The 18,281-nt window shown below is 43.8% G+C and overlaps 1 protein-coding gene across 1 annotated transcript in view; it reads left to right on the top strand.

Moving 5' to 3' along the window:
* Positions 1 to 16,461, top strand: part of CTH (cystathionine gamma-lyase) — a 42,811-nt gene extending 26,350 nt beyond the window's left edge. The window contains exons 11-12 of the mRNA XM_074961541.1: positions 8,391 to 8,529; positions 15,540 to 16,461. Coding sequence (XP_074817642.1) covers positions 8,391 to 8,529; positions 15,540 to 15,566 — 166 coding nt within the window. The 3' untranslated portion in view covers positions 15,567 to 16,461. The remainder of the gene's footprint in view (positions 1 to 8,390; positions 8,530 to 15,539) is intronic.
* Positions 16,462 to 18,281: the final 1,820 nt, after the last annotated feature.

The following is an 18,281-nucleotide window of genomic DNA, read 5'->3' as shown; positions in this document are numbered from 1 at the left end:
AGTGCCTCCCTTATGTCCAAACTAAGATTCTGCCAGCTTGCCTGTATCTAAGTATTGCTCTCCGCCAGGCACTAGGACAACAAAGAAGCTGTGGCATCTGGGTTTGATGGAAAAGAGGCATAGAACTGTGTATGTCATTTGTATCTTGATAGAACTACAGCCCAAATTGTTTTATTATTTTCCTCCACATGACATACAGGAGGGGCAATCAGAATCAGCCTGGCAGAACATGCATGAGAAATATTTCTGGACAGATAAGCAACTAATCAAAATCACATTCTCTGATCTCTTGGGGCCAAATCCTGTTCCCTTGAAATCAAAAGGAGTTTTGCTATTGAGTTCAATGGGAACAGGCTTTGACAGTTGGAGAGGAAAGAACAAAACCACTCAAGCAAGGGCTATGTTGCTTATGCCACAGGTATCAAAGGCTGCTGACTCACGTGCGAAAGTCAGCAGACATCTGATATTTGTCCAGTGCAAGGGAGAAACCAGCAATCAATGAGGCTAGAACAGTCTCTGTATCATATCCAACTCATAAGTCCATCTGCAAAGGATCAAGGAATATCAAGGCTCCAGATTACTCTAAAGTTCTCAGTCCCTTGGTTAGAATGGGCTATGAACATATACTAATGGGAGCAGAGGCTGGAGCAGGAAAGAAGCAAAATGGAGATGTTTCCAGGGTCTTTTAGCTTCTGAAAAGTGAAAGGAAATTTTGTTCTCACTGTGAAAGGTGGTATTTGGAATCGCATGGGCAAGTTACGTGTCCATCACCCCCATCCATTGTGTAGTTAGAATGTTCACAGGAAAAGTCTATTAAGTGTAGACAGGCATTTTCCAGGGTCCATTGTGAGCTAAGTATTCCTTAATGGGCCATTCAACTTGACTTGTCCCTTCACATGCTGGCTAAATACCTTGTGGGCATTACCACAGGAGCAAACATGTAGTAAACATAGCTAATATTCATAACTTCAGATACCAAGCTGAATATACATGCATAGAAATAGCATAATCGTAAGTACCAGCTATTTCATGTACATGACTATTCCCAAGAGAGATTCTGAAAAATCACATCACGTACCTGAGACCCTATGTGCCAGCGCCATGCCCCACTGGAGTTTTATTCTCTTATGTAACAGAGATGGAGCCAGTGATATGTCTGTTAATTTTTAGCTGTTCAGGTGTGACTGAGCCAAGTCAGTGATGACATACTGGCACACATTCAGGTTAATGAGCTTCACTGTTCCTTTGCAGTTACCAGGTTTATGAACATTTAAAGAGTTATGTGATTTGAGGTGGTTTAAAGCACAAGGTTTTTTAGCTTTGCAAATCTGTGAATCCTCTTTGAGACTTTATTATTATTTTGCTGGTCAAACCCTCCCACATTCTCATGAGCAGAGGCTGGAGAGGATATTATGCGTGTGTCTTGTAGCACTCTTCTGAACCAGTTGCAAGGATTTTTTTATTATTATTATTACTATTATTTTCCAGTAAGTGTGGCCTGATTCTTTTCTCTCAAAAGGCGCGTAATTTTTTTCAGGTCCACACTGATTAACACAAAACAATTGGGGCTGTTAAACTTTCTTCAAATTCCATAGAAAATTAAGTTCAACTGTATTTTTCCAGGGCAGTGATGAAAGGGGTGTTTTTGTATATACAAACATCAACATGCTTAACTCCTCACTTTTTTCCCCCCAAATATGTAGTAGTCAGTCTGTTTTATATGGGAGTTGGATGAGGAGCCATTTCAGCGTATGTATGACTTATTTAAAAGACAAATTTTAAGTAGAATGTATCCCAAACTGCATTATGCTATTGTACCCAAACATTGTATTTCAAAGGGGGGGGGGAAATTCAACTTCCTTTATAGGAACAGACTCCTGAAACTTATCACAGAAGTGGTCCATAGTCATGCAAATAGTCCCATTGTTTTTAATGGGATTGATCAAATGATTAGGGTCTTACAGCAGGGGTGGGCAAACTTTTTGGCCTGAGGGCCACATTGGGGTTGTGAAACTGTATTGGGGGGGGGCAGGTAGGGAAGGCTGTGCCTCCCCAAACAGCCTGGCCCACTTCCTGCCTCCTGCCTGCCCCCCTCAAAACTCCTGACCCATCCAACCATCCCCTGGAACCCCACCCCCTATCCAACCCCCGTTCACACACCCCTGCTCTTCACCCCCCCCCCCCCATGCCGCTCTGAGCGGCAGAAGCTTGCAGCTGCACGGCCCAGCTGGAGCCAGCCACGCTGCAGTGAGGTGAGGCTGCAAGGGAGGGAGGACAGCGGGGAGGGGCTGGGGCCTAGCCTCCTTGGCCAGGAGCTCAAGGGCCAGGCAGGATGGTCCTGCAGGCTGTAGTTTGCCCACCTCTGGTTTACAGGATTAGGTTCCAAATTTGTAAATTGTTCCCTGTAAAATGGACAATGCCTGAGCTGTGAGATTAGGAGCTTCATTTGAATAAAGGTGGACAGATGTGGGATAAGTCTTAGCACCATTGCTAAGATGAGGAATATATTTTCAGCAAAGTTTTTGGCAGATTCCTGAGGCAGCTGGTTTAAGGCTGTCAGTGTCCAGCATTATAATCTTCCCTTGTAGTTCTCTCATCCACAAAGCTGGAAAATGAGGCATTTGTTTTCTTTGGTTTGCTGCTTGTTAGACAAATTTGGCTGCAAAGAAGAATTCTGTTTAATTACACTGGAGCTAACACCACGGATTCCTGTCAGGCTGTAGAACTAGGCTGACGTCAGAATCCAAACATCCTCTGGCCAGTACAAAGCAGAGGCAGTCCTCTAATGGCATGAATAATTCAGACCAATGAGGAGAAAAAGAATCAAAAACGCTGTTTTAAATAAAACACATTCCATCCTCCCCTCTCGAGGACTCATGACCAATGTAAAACAGCAATACATATGCTAACAAATTTAAACAAAGCCTTTAAGTTTAGCATACATATTGTGCTGTTAAAGGCACTTGAATGAATGCCCTCCTTAGCTGCAAAGGAGCAGAGTGCAGCCTTGCTGCCCACCCAAGCCACCCCAGCCTGCTAGAAATCTCTTGCAGGTATGGGGTACTGCCCTTCTGCTTCGAAGCATTCCTGCCTAAGTCCTGCTGTAGGTGGCAGGGTTGGGCATGGAGCAGGAGGGGAGTGTCACAGTTCAGAGCTAGCTTTATATCTGTTCCCTCTTTTGGGCTTCTTAATGCACACCGTCCATATGTTAGGTCTCAAGTCTTTAACCCTTGTGTGGTGGAATTCCCTAATTCTTCCACTCTCAGTGCCCTGGATACCAGACATGACTGCAGGGCTGGTGCAAGGATGTTTCACACCCTAGGCAAAACTTCCACCTTGCACCTGCTGCCCCCCCTCCCCCCTGCAGCAGCCCTGTGGCAGTCGTTTCCCCCCCAGCCCCACAAGGCTGGGAGGCAGAGAAGCAGAGCAGGGTGGCATGCTTGGGGAGGAGGCAGAGCAGAGGCAGGGAGCAGTTCCACTTCATGCCCCCCCGCTGTTACTTGCTGCAGGCAGCCTTCCCCGTGCACCTCCGCCTCCCCGGAGCGCGATTTTGTCTGCCCCCAACCACTTGGCGCCCTAGGCGGTCACCTAATTTGCCTAGTGGTTGCACCAGCCCTGCATGACTGATCAGTAGATCCAACTGGGTTTTGGCGACCTGCTGTTCTTCCCTTCATGAGATGTGATCAATGGTGAATATAGTGACCCCACGCAGCCTTCATAAAACAAAGTATTATTTAATCTTAACAGTAGGAATGCAGCATAGGATATGAGAGGGGATTTTTTTAAAAACAATCTATGTGCATATCTATCTTACCTAGAGGTAGAGAGAGCCCTGACCCCTGGAGCCCAAGGGTCAATTAGCTCCCCAGCAATGTCTGGGTCAGCCTCCCCCTTAACTGTCAGATTCCCTCAAAGGAGTACCTGTGTGGTTAAACCCTTTTGAGGCTGTTTGACCCCTGCCCTCTCAAAGGGGCTGAGTCCCTCCTGGTGGAACTGGTCTGGCAGGCCCAGCAAGTGGGGGCTGAGCCAAGGCTTTGGAGTAAATTGCTCTGCATTGTCCAAGTCTTTGCGGAAAGATGTGAGTATGAAGAACCACACCTCCCCTTTCTGGGTACATTTCCTGACAAAACTCTGATTCGCACTATCTGCATACAGCAGATATCAGTTCAAAATACCACAGACGAACTATTACAGGCAGCTCTAAATCCACCACAGGGCATAATGAGCTGCAGTGCACACAGCACTGTGGAGATTCTGAGTGGTGCTGTGACCCACAGGGTAGCCCTGGAAAGCTGGTGTAACTTACACAGGCCTCAGGGGCTTGGAAGGGCACAAAATCACCTTTGCCTCCCCGAATCTCACCTAGAGAGTATTTAATCTCTGCCTCTTATCCTTAACTTTAGAAACTAGCAGCGTTAGTAAAATGGTGAGTGAAGTGAAAACAAAATTCCTCCCTCAAAAATAATACATTTTATTGTGTCATGGGCTGAAGATGGTTATGTTACTGGCATTTGGATCAACTGAAACTGAAGAACCGCTCCCTCAGCCACCATAAATCCAAGGAATATCCTTCAGTTTCTTCCACAGCATCATCATTGGCTTTTTTGCAGCCCACTATTGTTCTTTGGCCTGCCTTCTTCAAAGTGGGAGTCTGAGCCACAAATGAAAGTATGGACAATGGATTCGCTAAATCCACATCATGTACAGCAGAACCTCAGGGTTACAGACACCTTGGGAATGGAAGCTGTCTGTAACTCTGAACAAAGTGTAGTTTGGGCTCCAGCAGCTGACACTGCAGGCCAGGCTCCAGTAGCTTCTGAGCTCCCTCCTCAGTGATGGCAGCTTCCTTGCAGGCAGATTCTTTCTCAGGGGCAGACTGAATTGGCAAGCTTGTCACCCTTCTGGCTGGGAGAGGGGAGGTAAAAACAGCAGGTTCCCCCTCCTAGCCAGGGAAGAGGGGGGTGAAAGCCGCACAGATCCTGCACAGATCCTGGTCTTCTGGCTCTGGCTGCTTGGGGTGGCAGCCCCAGCATCTTCACTTTGTAGCTGTAAGTGGCTGCCCCACATATGGCGACAGGCAGCCCTGATATGCCTACGTTTAAGATGCAGTACAGGCACAGTACTTGGTTGGGTTTTTTTTGTTTTTGTTTTGAGGGGAAATTTGGTTATTTCCAGTTTCACAGGGTGTCCCTTTGACTGGTCAGTGCATAACTTGTGTTTTTATCTTTGAGGTTCTACTGCACTTGTCCTTCAGTTTTACTAGTGTAAAAAATGTCTGCTATTCTAACTGCTTACACAAGAGGGCATACTCAGCACACAAAATTAAGTGCACCTGTTTTTCATACCCAGTGAACTTTGTATTTTAACAGAGGGATTGTAAAAACACTTCCCAGAATGATCTAGTATCATGTAATGCTTATCTGAAGACTTTAAAGATAAAATGGCTATTGAGTCTTTCACGACCTGTGCTTCTCTGCTAATGCCATAGCTACTGCAGCCAGTAGTGAAAAGAATGTAATATGGTCTGTCAGTCAGTTTGGGGTGAGGAGAATACAAAAGAAAAATTGGCCATTCTCTGCATGTGTATACCCTTGTCCTCTTCTGCCCCTTGCATCTGGGATGAGCTCCCACTTAAGTCAATTGGAGATATCGCTCTGTACATAAAGGCAATACTGAGTCTGTAAAGCTCTAGCCTTAAGGTAGAAGAAACTTGCTGATTAGTTGCTTGAAGAGAAGCCCTCATGAACTATTTCCTATGTGACCCACTTTTGAATATCTAGGAAAGTTTGTTGAATTCACTTCGCTTCTTGACTCCTTTTCTAGTTTACATGGGATCGGCGTTGCCCACAATTCTTTCACTCCTCCTGGTCCATGGCACAAGTTTGTAGGCCTTGGAGTTCCAATCCTTTTTCTCTTCAAACCTCTTGACAGTTGTGACCAGGGTCCCAGGGGAACCATACTGTGTTTATTCAGTTAGGGCAGATAATCCCCAAAACTGGTGAATATTCCAAAACTTAGATTTACCAAGCCAGCACAAAACAATTTCTGTAATACCTTACTAGTTACCTAGAAGCCAAAACACAGTTCCCTTTTGGCAACCCAGCCTTGGGCTTCTACCCAGTCACCCAAGTCAAATATGATGGGATTACTGAAAAAATCTTAACATTCTACCAATCCCAAAGGATCGGAAGCATTACCTCCCAGGTTAATGAATATTTCAGATCTTACCCAAATACATGCTTATGGCCAATTCTTAACTAAAGTAGTTTTTGTTTTTTAAAGTATTGGTTAAAAGATCAGTATACATACAGACGTAGGTATACTAGAGATGGTGAGTACTGTAGTTGCAAAGAGTTCTATCAGTTAGTCCATAGGCTATAGTCCAATATTCATATTCAGGGTGATCCAGGTAAGACACATCTCCAGTCCCATGACTCAAGCTTCCCCTGCATAACGCATCAAGCGGATCAGAGATTTAAAGCCCCCGCCCCCCCCAACAAACCACCCTTGGGTCCTGATCCTTTTCATTTGTTTAACTACAGTTCCAGGCCTTCTCTTGACAGCTCAGAATTGTTAGGTGAACAATAGGTAATTGAGACTGAAGTAGACCTATTTCCTAAGCATCACCGGTAATTAGTTAGATGGATTAACATAAGGCAAGTGCCTGTTTTCCACCATTTGCAGGTGATTTGCTATATTCTTCAAAGAGATCAATACAGTAATATCACTATATTTACAGTTCACGTAAATGTAGGCTCACCCTTTGATCTCTGAATTAATAGAATACAGCATAGACAGGAACTGTTTGGTTACATTAACCTCTAACAATATGTGAACACAAAAATAGTCTACGAATATGTCCCTAAAGCAGAGGTGGGCAAACTACGGACCATCCTGCCCAGCCCTTGAGTTCCTGGCCAGGGAGAGTAGTCCCCGGCCCCTCCCCTGCCATCCGCCCTCCCCTGCAGCCTCAGCTTGCTGTACCACCAGCACTCTGGGTGGCAGGGCTGCGAGCTCCTGCTGGGCAGCATGGGTGGCTCTGGCCAGGCAGCACAGATGTCAGTCCTGCTGCTCTGAGCAGTATGGTAAGGGGGTGGGGAGTCAGGGGGGTGGATAAGGAGCAGGAGATCCCAGGGGCAGTCCGGGGGGGGGGGGGGGGTTGGATGGGTCCAAGGTTCTGAGGGGGTAGTCAGGGGGTGGGAAGTGGGAGAGGGTGGATGGGGGTGAGGACCAGGTTGTTAGGGGAGGCACAGCCTTCCCTACCCGGCCCTCCATACAGTTTTGGAACCCCGATGTGGCCCTTAGGCCAAAAAGTTTGCCCACCCCTGCCCTAAAGGTTGAATTTGGGTCATTATCCTGCAGGATTCTTAATTCTGTCTAGCAGTGTGTCACAACAGTCTTTCCATCATATCCTTGATCTTTACCTCCTTTCTTGCTGACCTGTTCCTGCCATTCTCTCTTTGCTGGTCATTTTTCCTTCCATGCTTATTTATATGTCCAGCCCACCTCAAACTTGCACTCTCCAGCTGGTCATTGAGAGTCCCAAGTTCATCTTCCTCCTAATTTCTTCCATGCTTTACTCTGTCTACCCTCCTCTAGCCTTCCATTCTCCTCAGCATATCATTTTCTACTACTTGTATCTTTTCTTCCTTCTCTGTAAGACGCACAATTTCCAAACCATAGATCAGGCAAGGACCAACACATGCAGCATATACTTTTTCTTCTCGGTTTGTAACTTAATTGTTGGTCTCACAATACTCCTGCCACCCATGAGCATTGGGTTTTTATGTTCAGTTTTCCAGGTCTGTCTCCACTGGACTAAGTATACCTTTCCGATTCAGCTTCTCTCCTGAAACTTCACTCAATAGTTCTTCTACCTTCCTTACTTGCATAACCTCAGTTTTCTTTGCGTTTACCTTCAAAACATAATCTTTAAACAGATATCCAGTTCCACCAGGAAAACTTTTAGAATCACATGTTTAGAAAAATATAAATACAATAGAAAGGTTGAAAGAAAGTAGTATAGGATTTTGCTTCCTTTTCCAGATGAAAACTTAGAGCTACAGTGTCCCAAGTACCCACTGTTTTTCTTTAGCACTTATAGTCAGGCAATATTGTACCAGATTCTCAGCTAATACAAACCAGTGAAGTCAAGCGAACTACGTAGATTTACTCTAGCTGATGCCCCATTGACTTAATTGGAGCTATGCTAGTTTGCACAATCTGAGGATCTGGGCTTTTGACGTGTAGATTAAGTAGAGAATATCACAAAACTACTGTTCAGAAAATAGTCACCACTCCTACAGAGCTGACCGGTAAAAGCCAGCTAAATTAGTTATTTAATAAAACCCCTAATGGGGTCTGCAGAGATTATTTTTCTTTTCTTTCAGGGCCATTATGACTCACGCTTCAGTTCCTGAAGAAGAGAGAGAGGTTCTTGGGATCAATGATACTTTGATTCGCCTGTCAATTGGTTTGGAGGATGCACAAGATATACTGGACGATGTGGAGCAAGCTTTGAAAGTAGCAGTAAGTCATCTAATACTTTAGTGCTTCTTGTTAATAAGTGATTTTCCCCTTGCATTTTACTTATTGCTTTTCAAACTAATGGTGTATGGGATCATTCACCATTTATCTTAAATCAGATAAATGACAAAACCTATCATCTTACTTCTTAGTTTAATATTTTAAATCTGACTGCATTTTGGGTTTTTGAATTTCCATGATTAGTATCCTGTTTACATATCCTCTGCAACATCCTGTTAAAAAAATTTATAAATAGAAGCTGGCAGGAATAGAAATGACTTATGATTGGTAATTCTTAGGCAAAGAAGTGGTTAACAAGTTTATGCACTTCTAATAAGGACAATGGCTTCTCCCTGCAAAGTAATCTAATGCAGGAAATAATTGGCTGGTAACTTTTTTTTGTTTAGGCTAATGAATTTATTCTTAACTCTTGAAAATTAAGGTCTATGAAAAGTTCAAACCTTACATACCCCCAGAGGTCTTTTAAAGAAATTTAAGATTTTTTTTTTTTTTTGCAATATCATGCCATTTGCATTCCTTCAGCATAGGTCCTCTAAAAACACACAGAAGGAAAAAAGGCAACAGCAATTGATAAATGTCTTTCTTCTATGAACTTGCACAAAATTGTACTCTCCATTGCATGGTTGGCATGGTGAATGACACCTGCTCTCAACAAATAGAGTTCTCTGCAAGCTCTCCTAATAGAACAGACCAGGCATAACTGCCTAATCTAAAGCAGAGACACTTATCTTTGAGTTGGAGAAACAATCTGGAGGTGCATAATTAAAAAAAATTGCAGCATGAAGTCCTAATATTGCATTTTGTGTTATGGTGCACAGGCGGAACCAGCTGGTCTGTTTTGTCTCACATTGCTACAACATAGGAAACACACAGCTCTTAGGATGGCATGCCGTGACACCTTTACTCTCCTATCCTATGGAGTAGCAAATCATAGAAGCGTGGGGCTGGAAGGGACCTCAGAAGGTCATCTAGTCCAGCTCCCTGTGCTGAAGCAGGATGAAGGAGACTTAGACCATCCCTGACAGGTGTTTGTTTAGTCCAGTGTTTATCAAACTTTGTGCTGGTGATGCCATTTGGACTTAGGAAAAATCATGACCCCCCTTAGTTGGAAAAAAGTGACCCCCTACTTTCAGCCCTGCTGACCACATCAAAACAGAAAAGGAGTACTTGTGGCACCTTAGAGACTAACTAATTTGAGCATAAGCTTTCGTGAGCTACAGCTCACTTCATCGGATGCGTGCAGTGGAAAATACAGTAGGAAGATTTTATATACAGAGAACATGAAACAATGGGTGTTACCATACACACTGTACTTACCTACATGCCTCCAGCTTTCATCCAGACCACACGATCCATTGTCTACAGCCAACTTCTACGATACAACTGCATTTACTCCAACCCCTCAGACAGAGACAAACACCTACAAGATCTCTATCAAGCATTCTTAAAACTACACTACCCACCTGCTGAAGTGAAGAAACACATTGACAGAGCCAGAAGAGTACCCAGAAGTTACCTACTACAGGACAGGCCCAGAAAAGAAAGTAACAGAACGCCACTAGCCGTCACCTTCAGCCCCCAACTAAAGCCTCTCCAGCACATCATCAAGGATCTACAACCTATCCTGAAGAATGACCCATCACTCTCACAGATCTTGGGAGACAGGCCAGTCCTTGCTTACAGACAGCCCCCCCAACCTGAAGCAAATGCTCACCAGCAACCACACATCTATCCTTGCAACAAAGTCCGTTGCCAACTCTGTCCACATATCTATTCAGGGGCCACCATCATAGGGCCTAATCACGTCAGCCATACTATCAGAGGCTCATTCACCTGCACATCTACCAATGTGATATGCCATTGTGTGCCAGCAATGCCCCTCTGCCATGTACATTGGCCAAACCGGATAGTCTCTACATAAAAGAATGGACCCAAATCAGACGTAAAGAACAACATTCAAAAACCAGTCTGAGAACACTTCAATCTCTCTGGTCACTTGATTACAGACCTAAAAGTCACAACATAACAACAACACACCTTCAAAAAACAGACTCCAACAAGAGACTGCTGAATTGGAATTAATTTGCAAACTGGACACCATTAAATTAGGCTTCAATAAAGACTGGGAGTGGATGTGTCTTTATACAAAGTAAAAAACTATTTCCCCATGTTTTTTTCCCCCCTAGTGCTCCTCACACATTCTTGTCAACTGCTGGAAATGGCCCACGTTGATTATCACTACAAAAGGTTTTTCTTCTCTTCTGCTGGTAATAGCTCACGTTAGTTGATCACTCTTGTTACAGTGTGTATGGTAACACCCATTGTTTCATATTGTGTATATAAAATTTTCCACTGCATGTGTCCGATGAAGTCAGCTGTAGCTCACGAAAGGTTATGCTCAAATAAATGTTAGTCTCTAAGGTGCCACAAGTACTCTTTTTCTTTTTGCAGATACAGACTAACATGGCTGCTACTCTGAAACACATCAAAACAGAGTCACAACCCACAGTTTGAGAACCTCTGGTCTAATCTATTCATAAAAACCTCTAATGACCAGGGTCCTAACAACCTCCCTTAGAAGCCTGTTCCAGTGCTTGAATATCCTGTACTTAGTTTTTTCCCTAATGGAAAACTTAAATCTCCCTTGATGCAGATTAAGCCAACTACTACTTGTTCTCCATGTTTACTGAAAGTAGGACCATTGACCACCATCCTCTTTATAAGTTCCCTTATCATATTTGGTGTCTTATCAGGTCCCCCTCAATTAGGGTGACCAGATAGCAACTGTGGAAAAAATGGGACAAGGGGTGGGATGTAATAGGTACCTATAAGAGAGTCCCAAAACAGGACTGTGCTTATAAAAATAGGACATCTGGTCACCCTACCCTCAATCTTCAAGACTAGACATATCCAGCTTAACCTGATCTATGAGGAAAGGTTTTCCTAAACTTTGTAACGTTTTTGTTGCTCTCTCCTCTGGACTCTCTCTTGTGTATCCATATCTTTCTTAAAGTATGGCATCCAGAACTGAACACTACTCCAGCTGAGACCTCTCCAGTGTGGAATAGAACGGAACAGTTCCATCCTGTGTCTTACATATAGGATTTCCTGTTAATACACCCCAGAATATTAGCCTTTTTTGCAACTGAATCACATTGCTGGGTCATTCAATTTGAGATCCACTATAGCGCCCAGATCTTTTACTGCACTACTACCACTGCCTAGACAGTTATTCCCCATTTTGTAGTTATGCATTTGATTTTTCCTTCCTAAGTGTAATGCTTTGCACATGCCTTCATTGAATTTCTTCTTTATTTCATACCAGTTGTCCAATTTGTCAAGCTTGTCTTGAATTCTAATCCTGTCCACCATAGTGGTCGCAACCAATCCCAGCTTGGTGTCACCTGCAAATTGTAAGAATGCTCCCCACTCTGTTATCCAAGTAATTAATGAAAAAGTTGATTAGTACCAGACCCAGGACTGACCCTTGCAGAACCCCACTAGATACATCCTCCCTGTTTGACAGAGAACCATTGGTAGCTACTCTGAGTATGGTCTTTCAACCAGTTATGCACCCAGTTTATAGTAATTTAATCTAAACCACATTCCCTAGTTTTTGTGGGACTGGGTCAGAAACCTTACTAAAAATCAAAATGTCACACCTACTACTTCCCCCCTAGCCATTAAGGCTAGCAACCCTGTCAATGAGGTTGGTTTGGCATGATTTGTTTTTGACAAGTTATGTTGGCTATTACTTAAACCCTATTATACTCTAGGTGCTTACAAATTGATTTGTTCAAATATCTTTCCAGATTTCAAAGTTAGGATGACTGCTCTATAATGGCCTTGGTTGTTTTTTTGTTTTTTTTAAAAGATAGGTACAATACAGTAATGCCTCACTTAAAGTAGTCCCGGTTAACCTTGTTTCATTGTTACTTTGCTGATCAGTTAGGGAACATGCTCTTTTAAAGTTGTGCAATGCTCCCTTATAATGTCATTTGGCAGCTGCCTGCTTTGTCCACTGCTTGCAGGAAGAGCAGCATGTTGCAGCTAGCTGGTGGGGGCTTGGAACCAGGGTGGACCGGCAGCCCCCCCCCCCCCCCCCATCAGCTCCCCACTCCCCTAAGTTCCCTGTGCAGCAGCCACCCAGCAGGCTATCAATTGCCATCAGTTCAGCTGTCCCTCCCCCCACTGCCATGTGCTGCTCCTGCCCTCTGCCTTGGAGCTGCTTTCCAGAGCCTGCTGGGTGCGGGGGGGAGGGCATCTTAGGTCAGGGTGTCCCCCTCCCCCTGGACCCTGCTTACCCCACCTCCATAGATCAGGGGGACCACACAACAGGGCTCAGGACAAAGGGAGTCCCTGGCAGCAGCTGCAGTGGTCTCAGCTTGCTGATTAACAAGGTAGTTTCAGAGTAGCAGCTGTGTTAGTCTGTATCCACAAAAAGAAAAGGAGTACTTGTGGCACCTTAGAGACTAAAGTGAAGTGTTTTAGCCCATGAAAGCTTATGCTCAAATAAATTGGTTAGTCTCTAAGGTGCCACAAGTACTCCTTTTCTTTTAAGGAGGTAGTGTACTTAAGAGTGGTGTCAGCGTACTTAAAGGGGAAAATACACACCTTTCTCTCTCACACACAGAGTGAGTCTCTCTTCTGCCATGCCATCTCCCTTCCATCCATTCCTGCTACCTTGTAGAGTGTGAGGCTGCAACAACGAGTTAACCCTTGAGGTTTCAGGCAATTGCTAGATCATTTACTAGTAAGGCATTCCCTGGGAAATATTCCACCCTCTGACTCCACCACCTCAACCAAGCTTCACAATCATCATTGCTGTGTCTCTATTAAATTGTTTGTTTAAAACTTATACTGCATGTGTCTTTTGTCTAGCAAGAAAATTTTTCCCTGGAACCTAGTCCCCTTCCCCCCCATTTATATTAATTCTTATGGGGAAATTAGATTCGCTTAAAGTCTCATTTTTCAGGAATATAACTACAACATTAAGTGAGGAGTTACTGTATTTGCCCTTGTTGTGGGGCCAGTACACCCCATCCCCCTGGGGGTAGGGTAAGGGCAGGGTATGCCTGTAGTTAAAGCTAATAGGACTCCCCTGGATTGCAGGGAAGCTTGGCCCAACAGCCAAAGTCAGTAGGACTCCCTTAGGCTGCGGAGACACATGGCCTAATGGCCAAAGTCAGTAGGGTTCCCCTTGGCTGTGGGGAAGTGCAGCCTAATGGCTAGAGTTAATGGGAGCTGGTTTGGTGGGCCACCCCAGCTCAGGGCCCTGGTAATGGTGAATGGGTTCACCATTAAGTCAGCGGGGAATCAGCCTGCAACATGCAGATTGCTGCCAGGACACTGGCTAGTCCCTCCCTGGGCTACTTCCTACCATGACTCTTGCAGTTGAAGTCATGGTGTCTTGGGAGTCTCTGGGCTCCTCAGGCAGCGACTGCAATCTCTCTGGGGTGTCCACAAGTACCTGGGCCCCTGCATCTCCTGTGATCTGGAATCCTGGCTACTCCTCAGTGTAATTCAAGTGCTCCTGATGCAGCCACATTGGTCTCTTGCAGTTCTTCCGATCTTTCCCTTGTATTGGGATAGTTTGCTGTTGTGACTTTAACTTGTCTCTTTGAGAAACTGCCAGTTCTCCTGAACTCCCTTTTTCTCCTTAGATCTCTTCTTCCCCCTGGAAAACTTACCTACTAATTCTCAGGGGGCTTTTTTTGTTTGTTCTTTTTTTAAAAACAGACAAACACCATTAACTTTATTCTACCGCTCTCACCCCTTCCTTTACCCAAATTGCATTCCATCTTCAGGTTTCACAACTAATTGTTCTGTTAGTCAAAAGCCAGTCTTATCTGGCTACCACTCCTTATTTCAGACAGTGGAGGAAATAATAAGTTGTCCCTAACACACTCCAAGATTCATATTGGAATTTTTTGCATTTTACTGTAGTACTTTTCCAACAGATGTCTGGGTCCTCCGTTAGAACCAGGTCTTGTGTTTTGGATTTTTTGATCTAGAAATGCCTCGTTCACCTCCTCTTCCTGATTTGGTAGTCCATAGTACCATGGTATTGGCCTTCCATGCCCACCCTCGCTTTATCTTTACTCAGACTTTAAACTGATCCACCTCCTTCTGAGCCTCAGAACATTCATATATTCTGGAGGATGCCTGTCTCCTCCTGTCTGTTGTGGGCAGAGGAGTGGAAGGAGACAGATGTGCTCCTAACTGAGCCTGTGGACTCAGGCCCCCATTCAGCAAATAATTGAAACCTGTTGTCACTAGGTGGCTGGCCCTTTTAAGGGGAGATGAGCCAGCCCCACTGCACCATAATTAATTAGCTGCTTCTCAGCCTGAGGAAGTGTAACTATGGGTATCAGATGGTAGTTTAATGGACAACTGGGCCTCCTAAAAGAGCAGAGTGTAGTCAGTCTGGGGGGTTGAGCCACAGGGAGGTGCTTGTGGAAGACCTTGAGCCTGGTCTTTGGAGCAGGCCAATGGAGAAGTTACTTGCCTCAATACAGCAAGTCACTGGCAAAACAAGGACTAGACCCATGCACTGTCTTGCATCTCTGCTCCCCACCCACAGCACCATGCTATTGGTGTAGTAAAAAGTGCATAAAAACAACCAAGAAACTTGGGGTAGAGAGAGGATCACTTTTCCATGTGTGCAACATGACATGGTTTGATGACATATGAACTCTGCAATAATTGTAACAGATTTAAAATAGCATGAATTACTGTACTATACAACTGAAAATATTCTCTGTAAAACATATGGTATAGTTGCAGATTTGAGAAACTAGCCAGAATTGAAGTTTTCTGAGCACTTTTTGCAACAGGCATGTAGCCAAACTTATCTGCAAAGGCCTTCTAGGAGCATGAATATATCTATTGCTAATATATGGCCAGCTTCTCTTTGTGCTAAAATAAAGAGCTCTGCAATACTAGAGAACACTACAATATAATTATATCATGCTTGTCTTCTGTTACTGCAGGTCCCAGAGCATATGGTTCGCAACTAGGAATCTAAGACCTGAAATTGGAAGCTGATCACTACACAGCTAAGACACCCAAAGAAGATTAAATGAAAAGCTAAGCCACTGATAAGTTTCTTCAGATTTGCCTTTGAAAGTGAAGGGTTTAAGGAAAAAAACCCACACACTAAACTTATATTCAATCAAACTTTAGATACCTAAGCAATCTTTTTTTAGCTTCACTCTCCAGTGACTCAACATGGGTCAAACTTATGCACAAAACTTATGCTTTCAGAGGTGTCATCCTCTTGTTCTTCCTGCTCTTATGACTTGAAACATCACTCTTTCTGAGAAAAGCTTGTTGATCTGAGAGCAGCTGTGATGTACATGCAAGAGTATTACATCCAGATCTCAATATTAAAAATAGGGTGTTATGCTGTACAGTGGTGAGTACATGCTGCAGTTATGTAGGTACAGCCTGTTTTTTCCATCATCCATACCGTAGGATTTTTTTTTTAAAATCACATATCTAACTGAAGGTAGATTTTGAATGGTGTAGGATCAAACACTTTTTGAATGAGAATATCAAATCTGGTTTTATATTGTGCAACACTGAAAATTTAAAAGTCCTACCTGATACTGTAATTTTCTGAAGATGATTTGACAGGCAAGATAAGCAGGATTTAGTCTGAAATTTTTAATGGAATGGGTTATATTTGAGAACAGTTTCAGTCTTAACTCCTGTCTTACCAAGATAGAATTTGTTTGTGCGCTTTAATTTCTAAAGTGGATAATTTAATGAAAGGGGAAATTAAATGGATCATTTGTCAGACTACAATAATTTTAAAAACATTAAACAGTTTTCACAAATCAAATGAAATTTAGACTTTTTTTTTTAAAAAAACCTATTACACCACATACTGGTTCTCTGGCCTTTTAAAACCCACTATTTAACATTCTTATTGTTTAAAATGTTCTGTATGAATTGTAAGTGAAACATTAGTGAATAAAATGAATGGCACAAAGCTAATGTTTTGATCAGTGCAGCCTTTTTATAGAGGTAAGCTCTTACCGATTTTACTAGGTTGTCATTTAATATTTTTATTGAAATCTCACACCTGAGTCCTCACTATGGCTTGACAAGATGTTGGAAGTTAGGATGGAGAAGGGTTTATTCTGATGCATTCCCATATTGTGAGTAGATTAACATTTACCTTTTAGAAGGTAGCTAGGTTTTTTCCAAATAAAAGCTTACCTTTAGCAGAAAGCAGCTAAACTAGTTTAAGAAAAAAATTTTTGAAATTGCCAAGTCTATTTACTGGCATCCTTTCTTATGCAGTATCCCTGCTAAATAATCCACTGAAGTGGCCTATATTTTCTTGACCTTTTGAGATATTACAAACATGGGTGGGTTATTCCCAGAGTTTCCTTGAGGTACGTGGGGGGTGGGAAGAGTGTTCTCTGGGGAGCGATGAAAGAGGGAAACATTTCTCACACACCCCTAATGAGAATAACTAACTGATTTGTATGAACAGTTGCTGCACTTACATAAGGTAGGGTAATGGTTGTGGAGTGTAGAGATGAAGATGGTTAAGTAATGCTTGTACTGATTTTTGGTTATCAACTCCCAACAGATGAGAATTGCACATTTTGGCAGCACAGCTGCAATTGCTAAGGAAAAAGCCAGTTTCCCTTCAGGTACTGGAACTCTAAAAGATTCCCTGCATTTGCTATACTTTTTAAACCATGTGTGAATCTCTAAAGTACGTTGCAAGCTGGATGACATCAGAAGTGAAAACCATTACTTTCAGAGATAGAAAGCATGGCCTGTCAGAGGCTGCACTACATTCTGTACAGAAAGGGAAGAAACTTTGGTCCTACTAACAGGGTTCTCATTGTTGCTGTCCTTTCCTCAGAGAGCACACTCATCCTTTGGTCATCATGCCCTTCAGCTGATCTGCTAGAAATAGTACAAGCCATCTCTCCTTTCTGTTCACTCACCTTTCACAATCAAAGTATTTGAGGGTGCCTGTTACTGTAGCATTTAGATAAATTATGTCCTTCCTGTATACATCTCCTCTGGACTTGTATAAGGAACCTAGCAGGTCCTTGCCAGTAAAGTTATTCTGCTAATTTTAGTCTTGAGGGCATTCTGTGCCAAAAATTTTAAAATTCTGCAAATTTTATTGGTCCAAAAAAAAAAAAAAAAAGTGTCTCCAGCATAGCACTGTGGAAACACAGGCCACTGGCTGCACAGAGGTGGGAGATCACTGTGCAGCCCCCCTATCCTGGGCTGTAAACTCAGTGGTGAGGTTGTATGCAACCCTGACACAGTGCAAGGACTGGGCCTGCCCCAGAGACACCACAGAGCCCTGTCCCTCTGTACTAGGTGCCTGCCTGCAAAGCAGGAGCCAAGTGTGGAGGGAATCCAGGTGTGAGTTCAGTAAGTTCTGTGTGGGGCAATCTGGGTGAGGGCAGCTCAGTGGGGGGAATCCAGATGGACAGGGGCTTGTGGGGTTCTGGGTGCAATGATAATGGGACTCTGCAGGGGGGCCCAGGTGAAAGTGGTTGGGGCCCAGATGCTCAGGGAGGTCTGAGTGTGGGGGGCCCAGATGCTGGGGGGGAATGGGGCTCAATGAAGTTGGGATCCAGGTGCAGCTGTTTGGGGTGGGAAGATCCAGGTGTGGTCAGCTTGTGAGGGTGGTCCAGGAGTAGTGGGGCTTATTGGGGGAAAAAAAAAATCAAGGTGCAAGAGGGACTGGA

This window comes from Natator depressus, chromosome 8 (genome assembly GCF_965152275.1).
Source record: "Natator depressus isolate rNatDep1 chromosome 8, rNatDep2.hap1, whole genome shotgun sequence".
NCBI lineage: Eukaryota > Metazoa > Chordata > Testudines > Cheloniidae > Natator > Natator depressus.
This window is presented reverse-complemented; position numbering and strand designations above follow the sequence as displayed.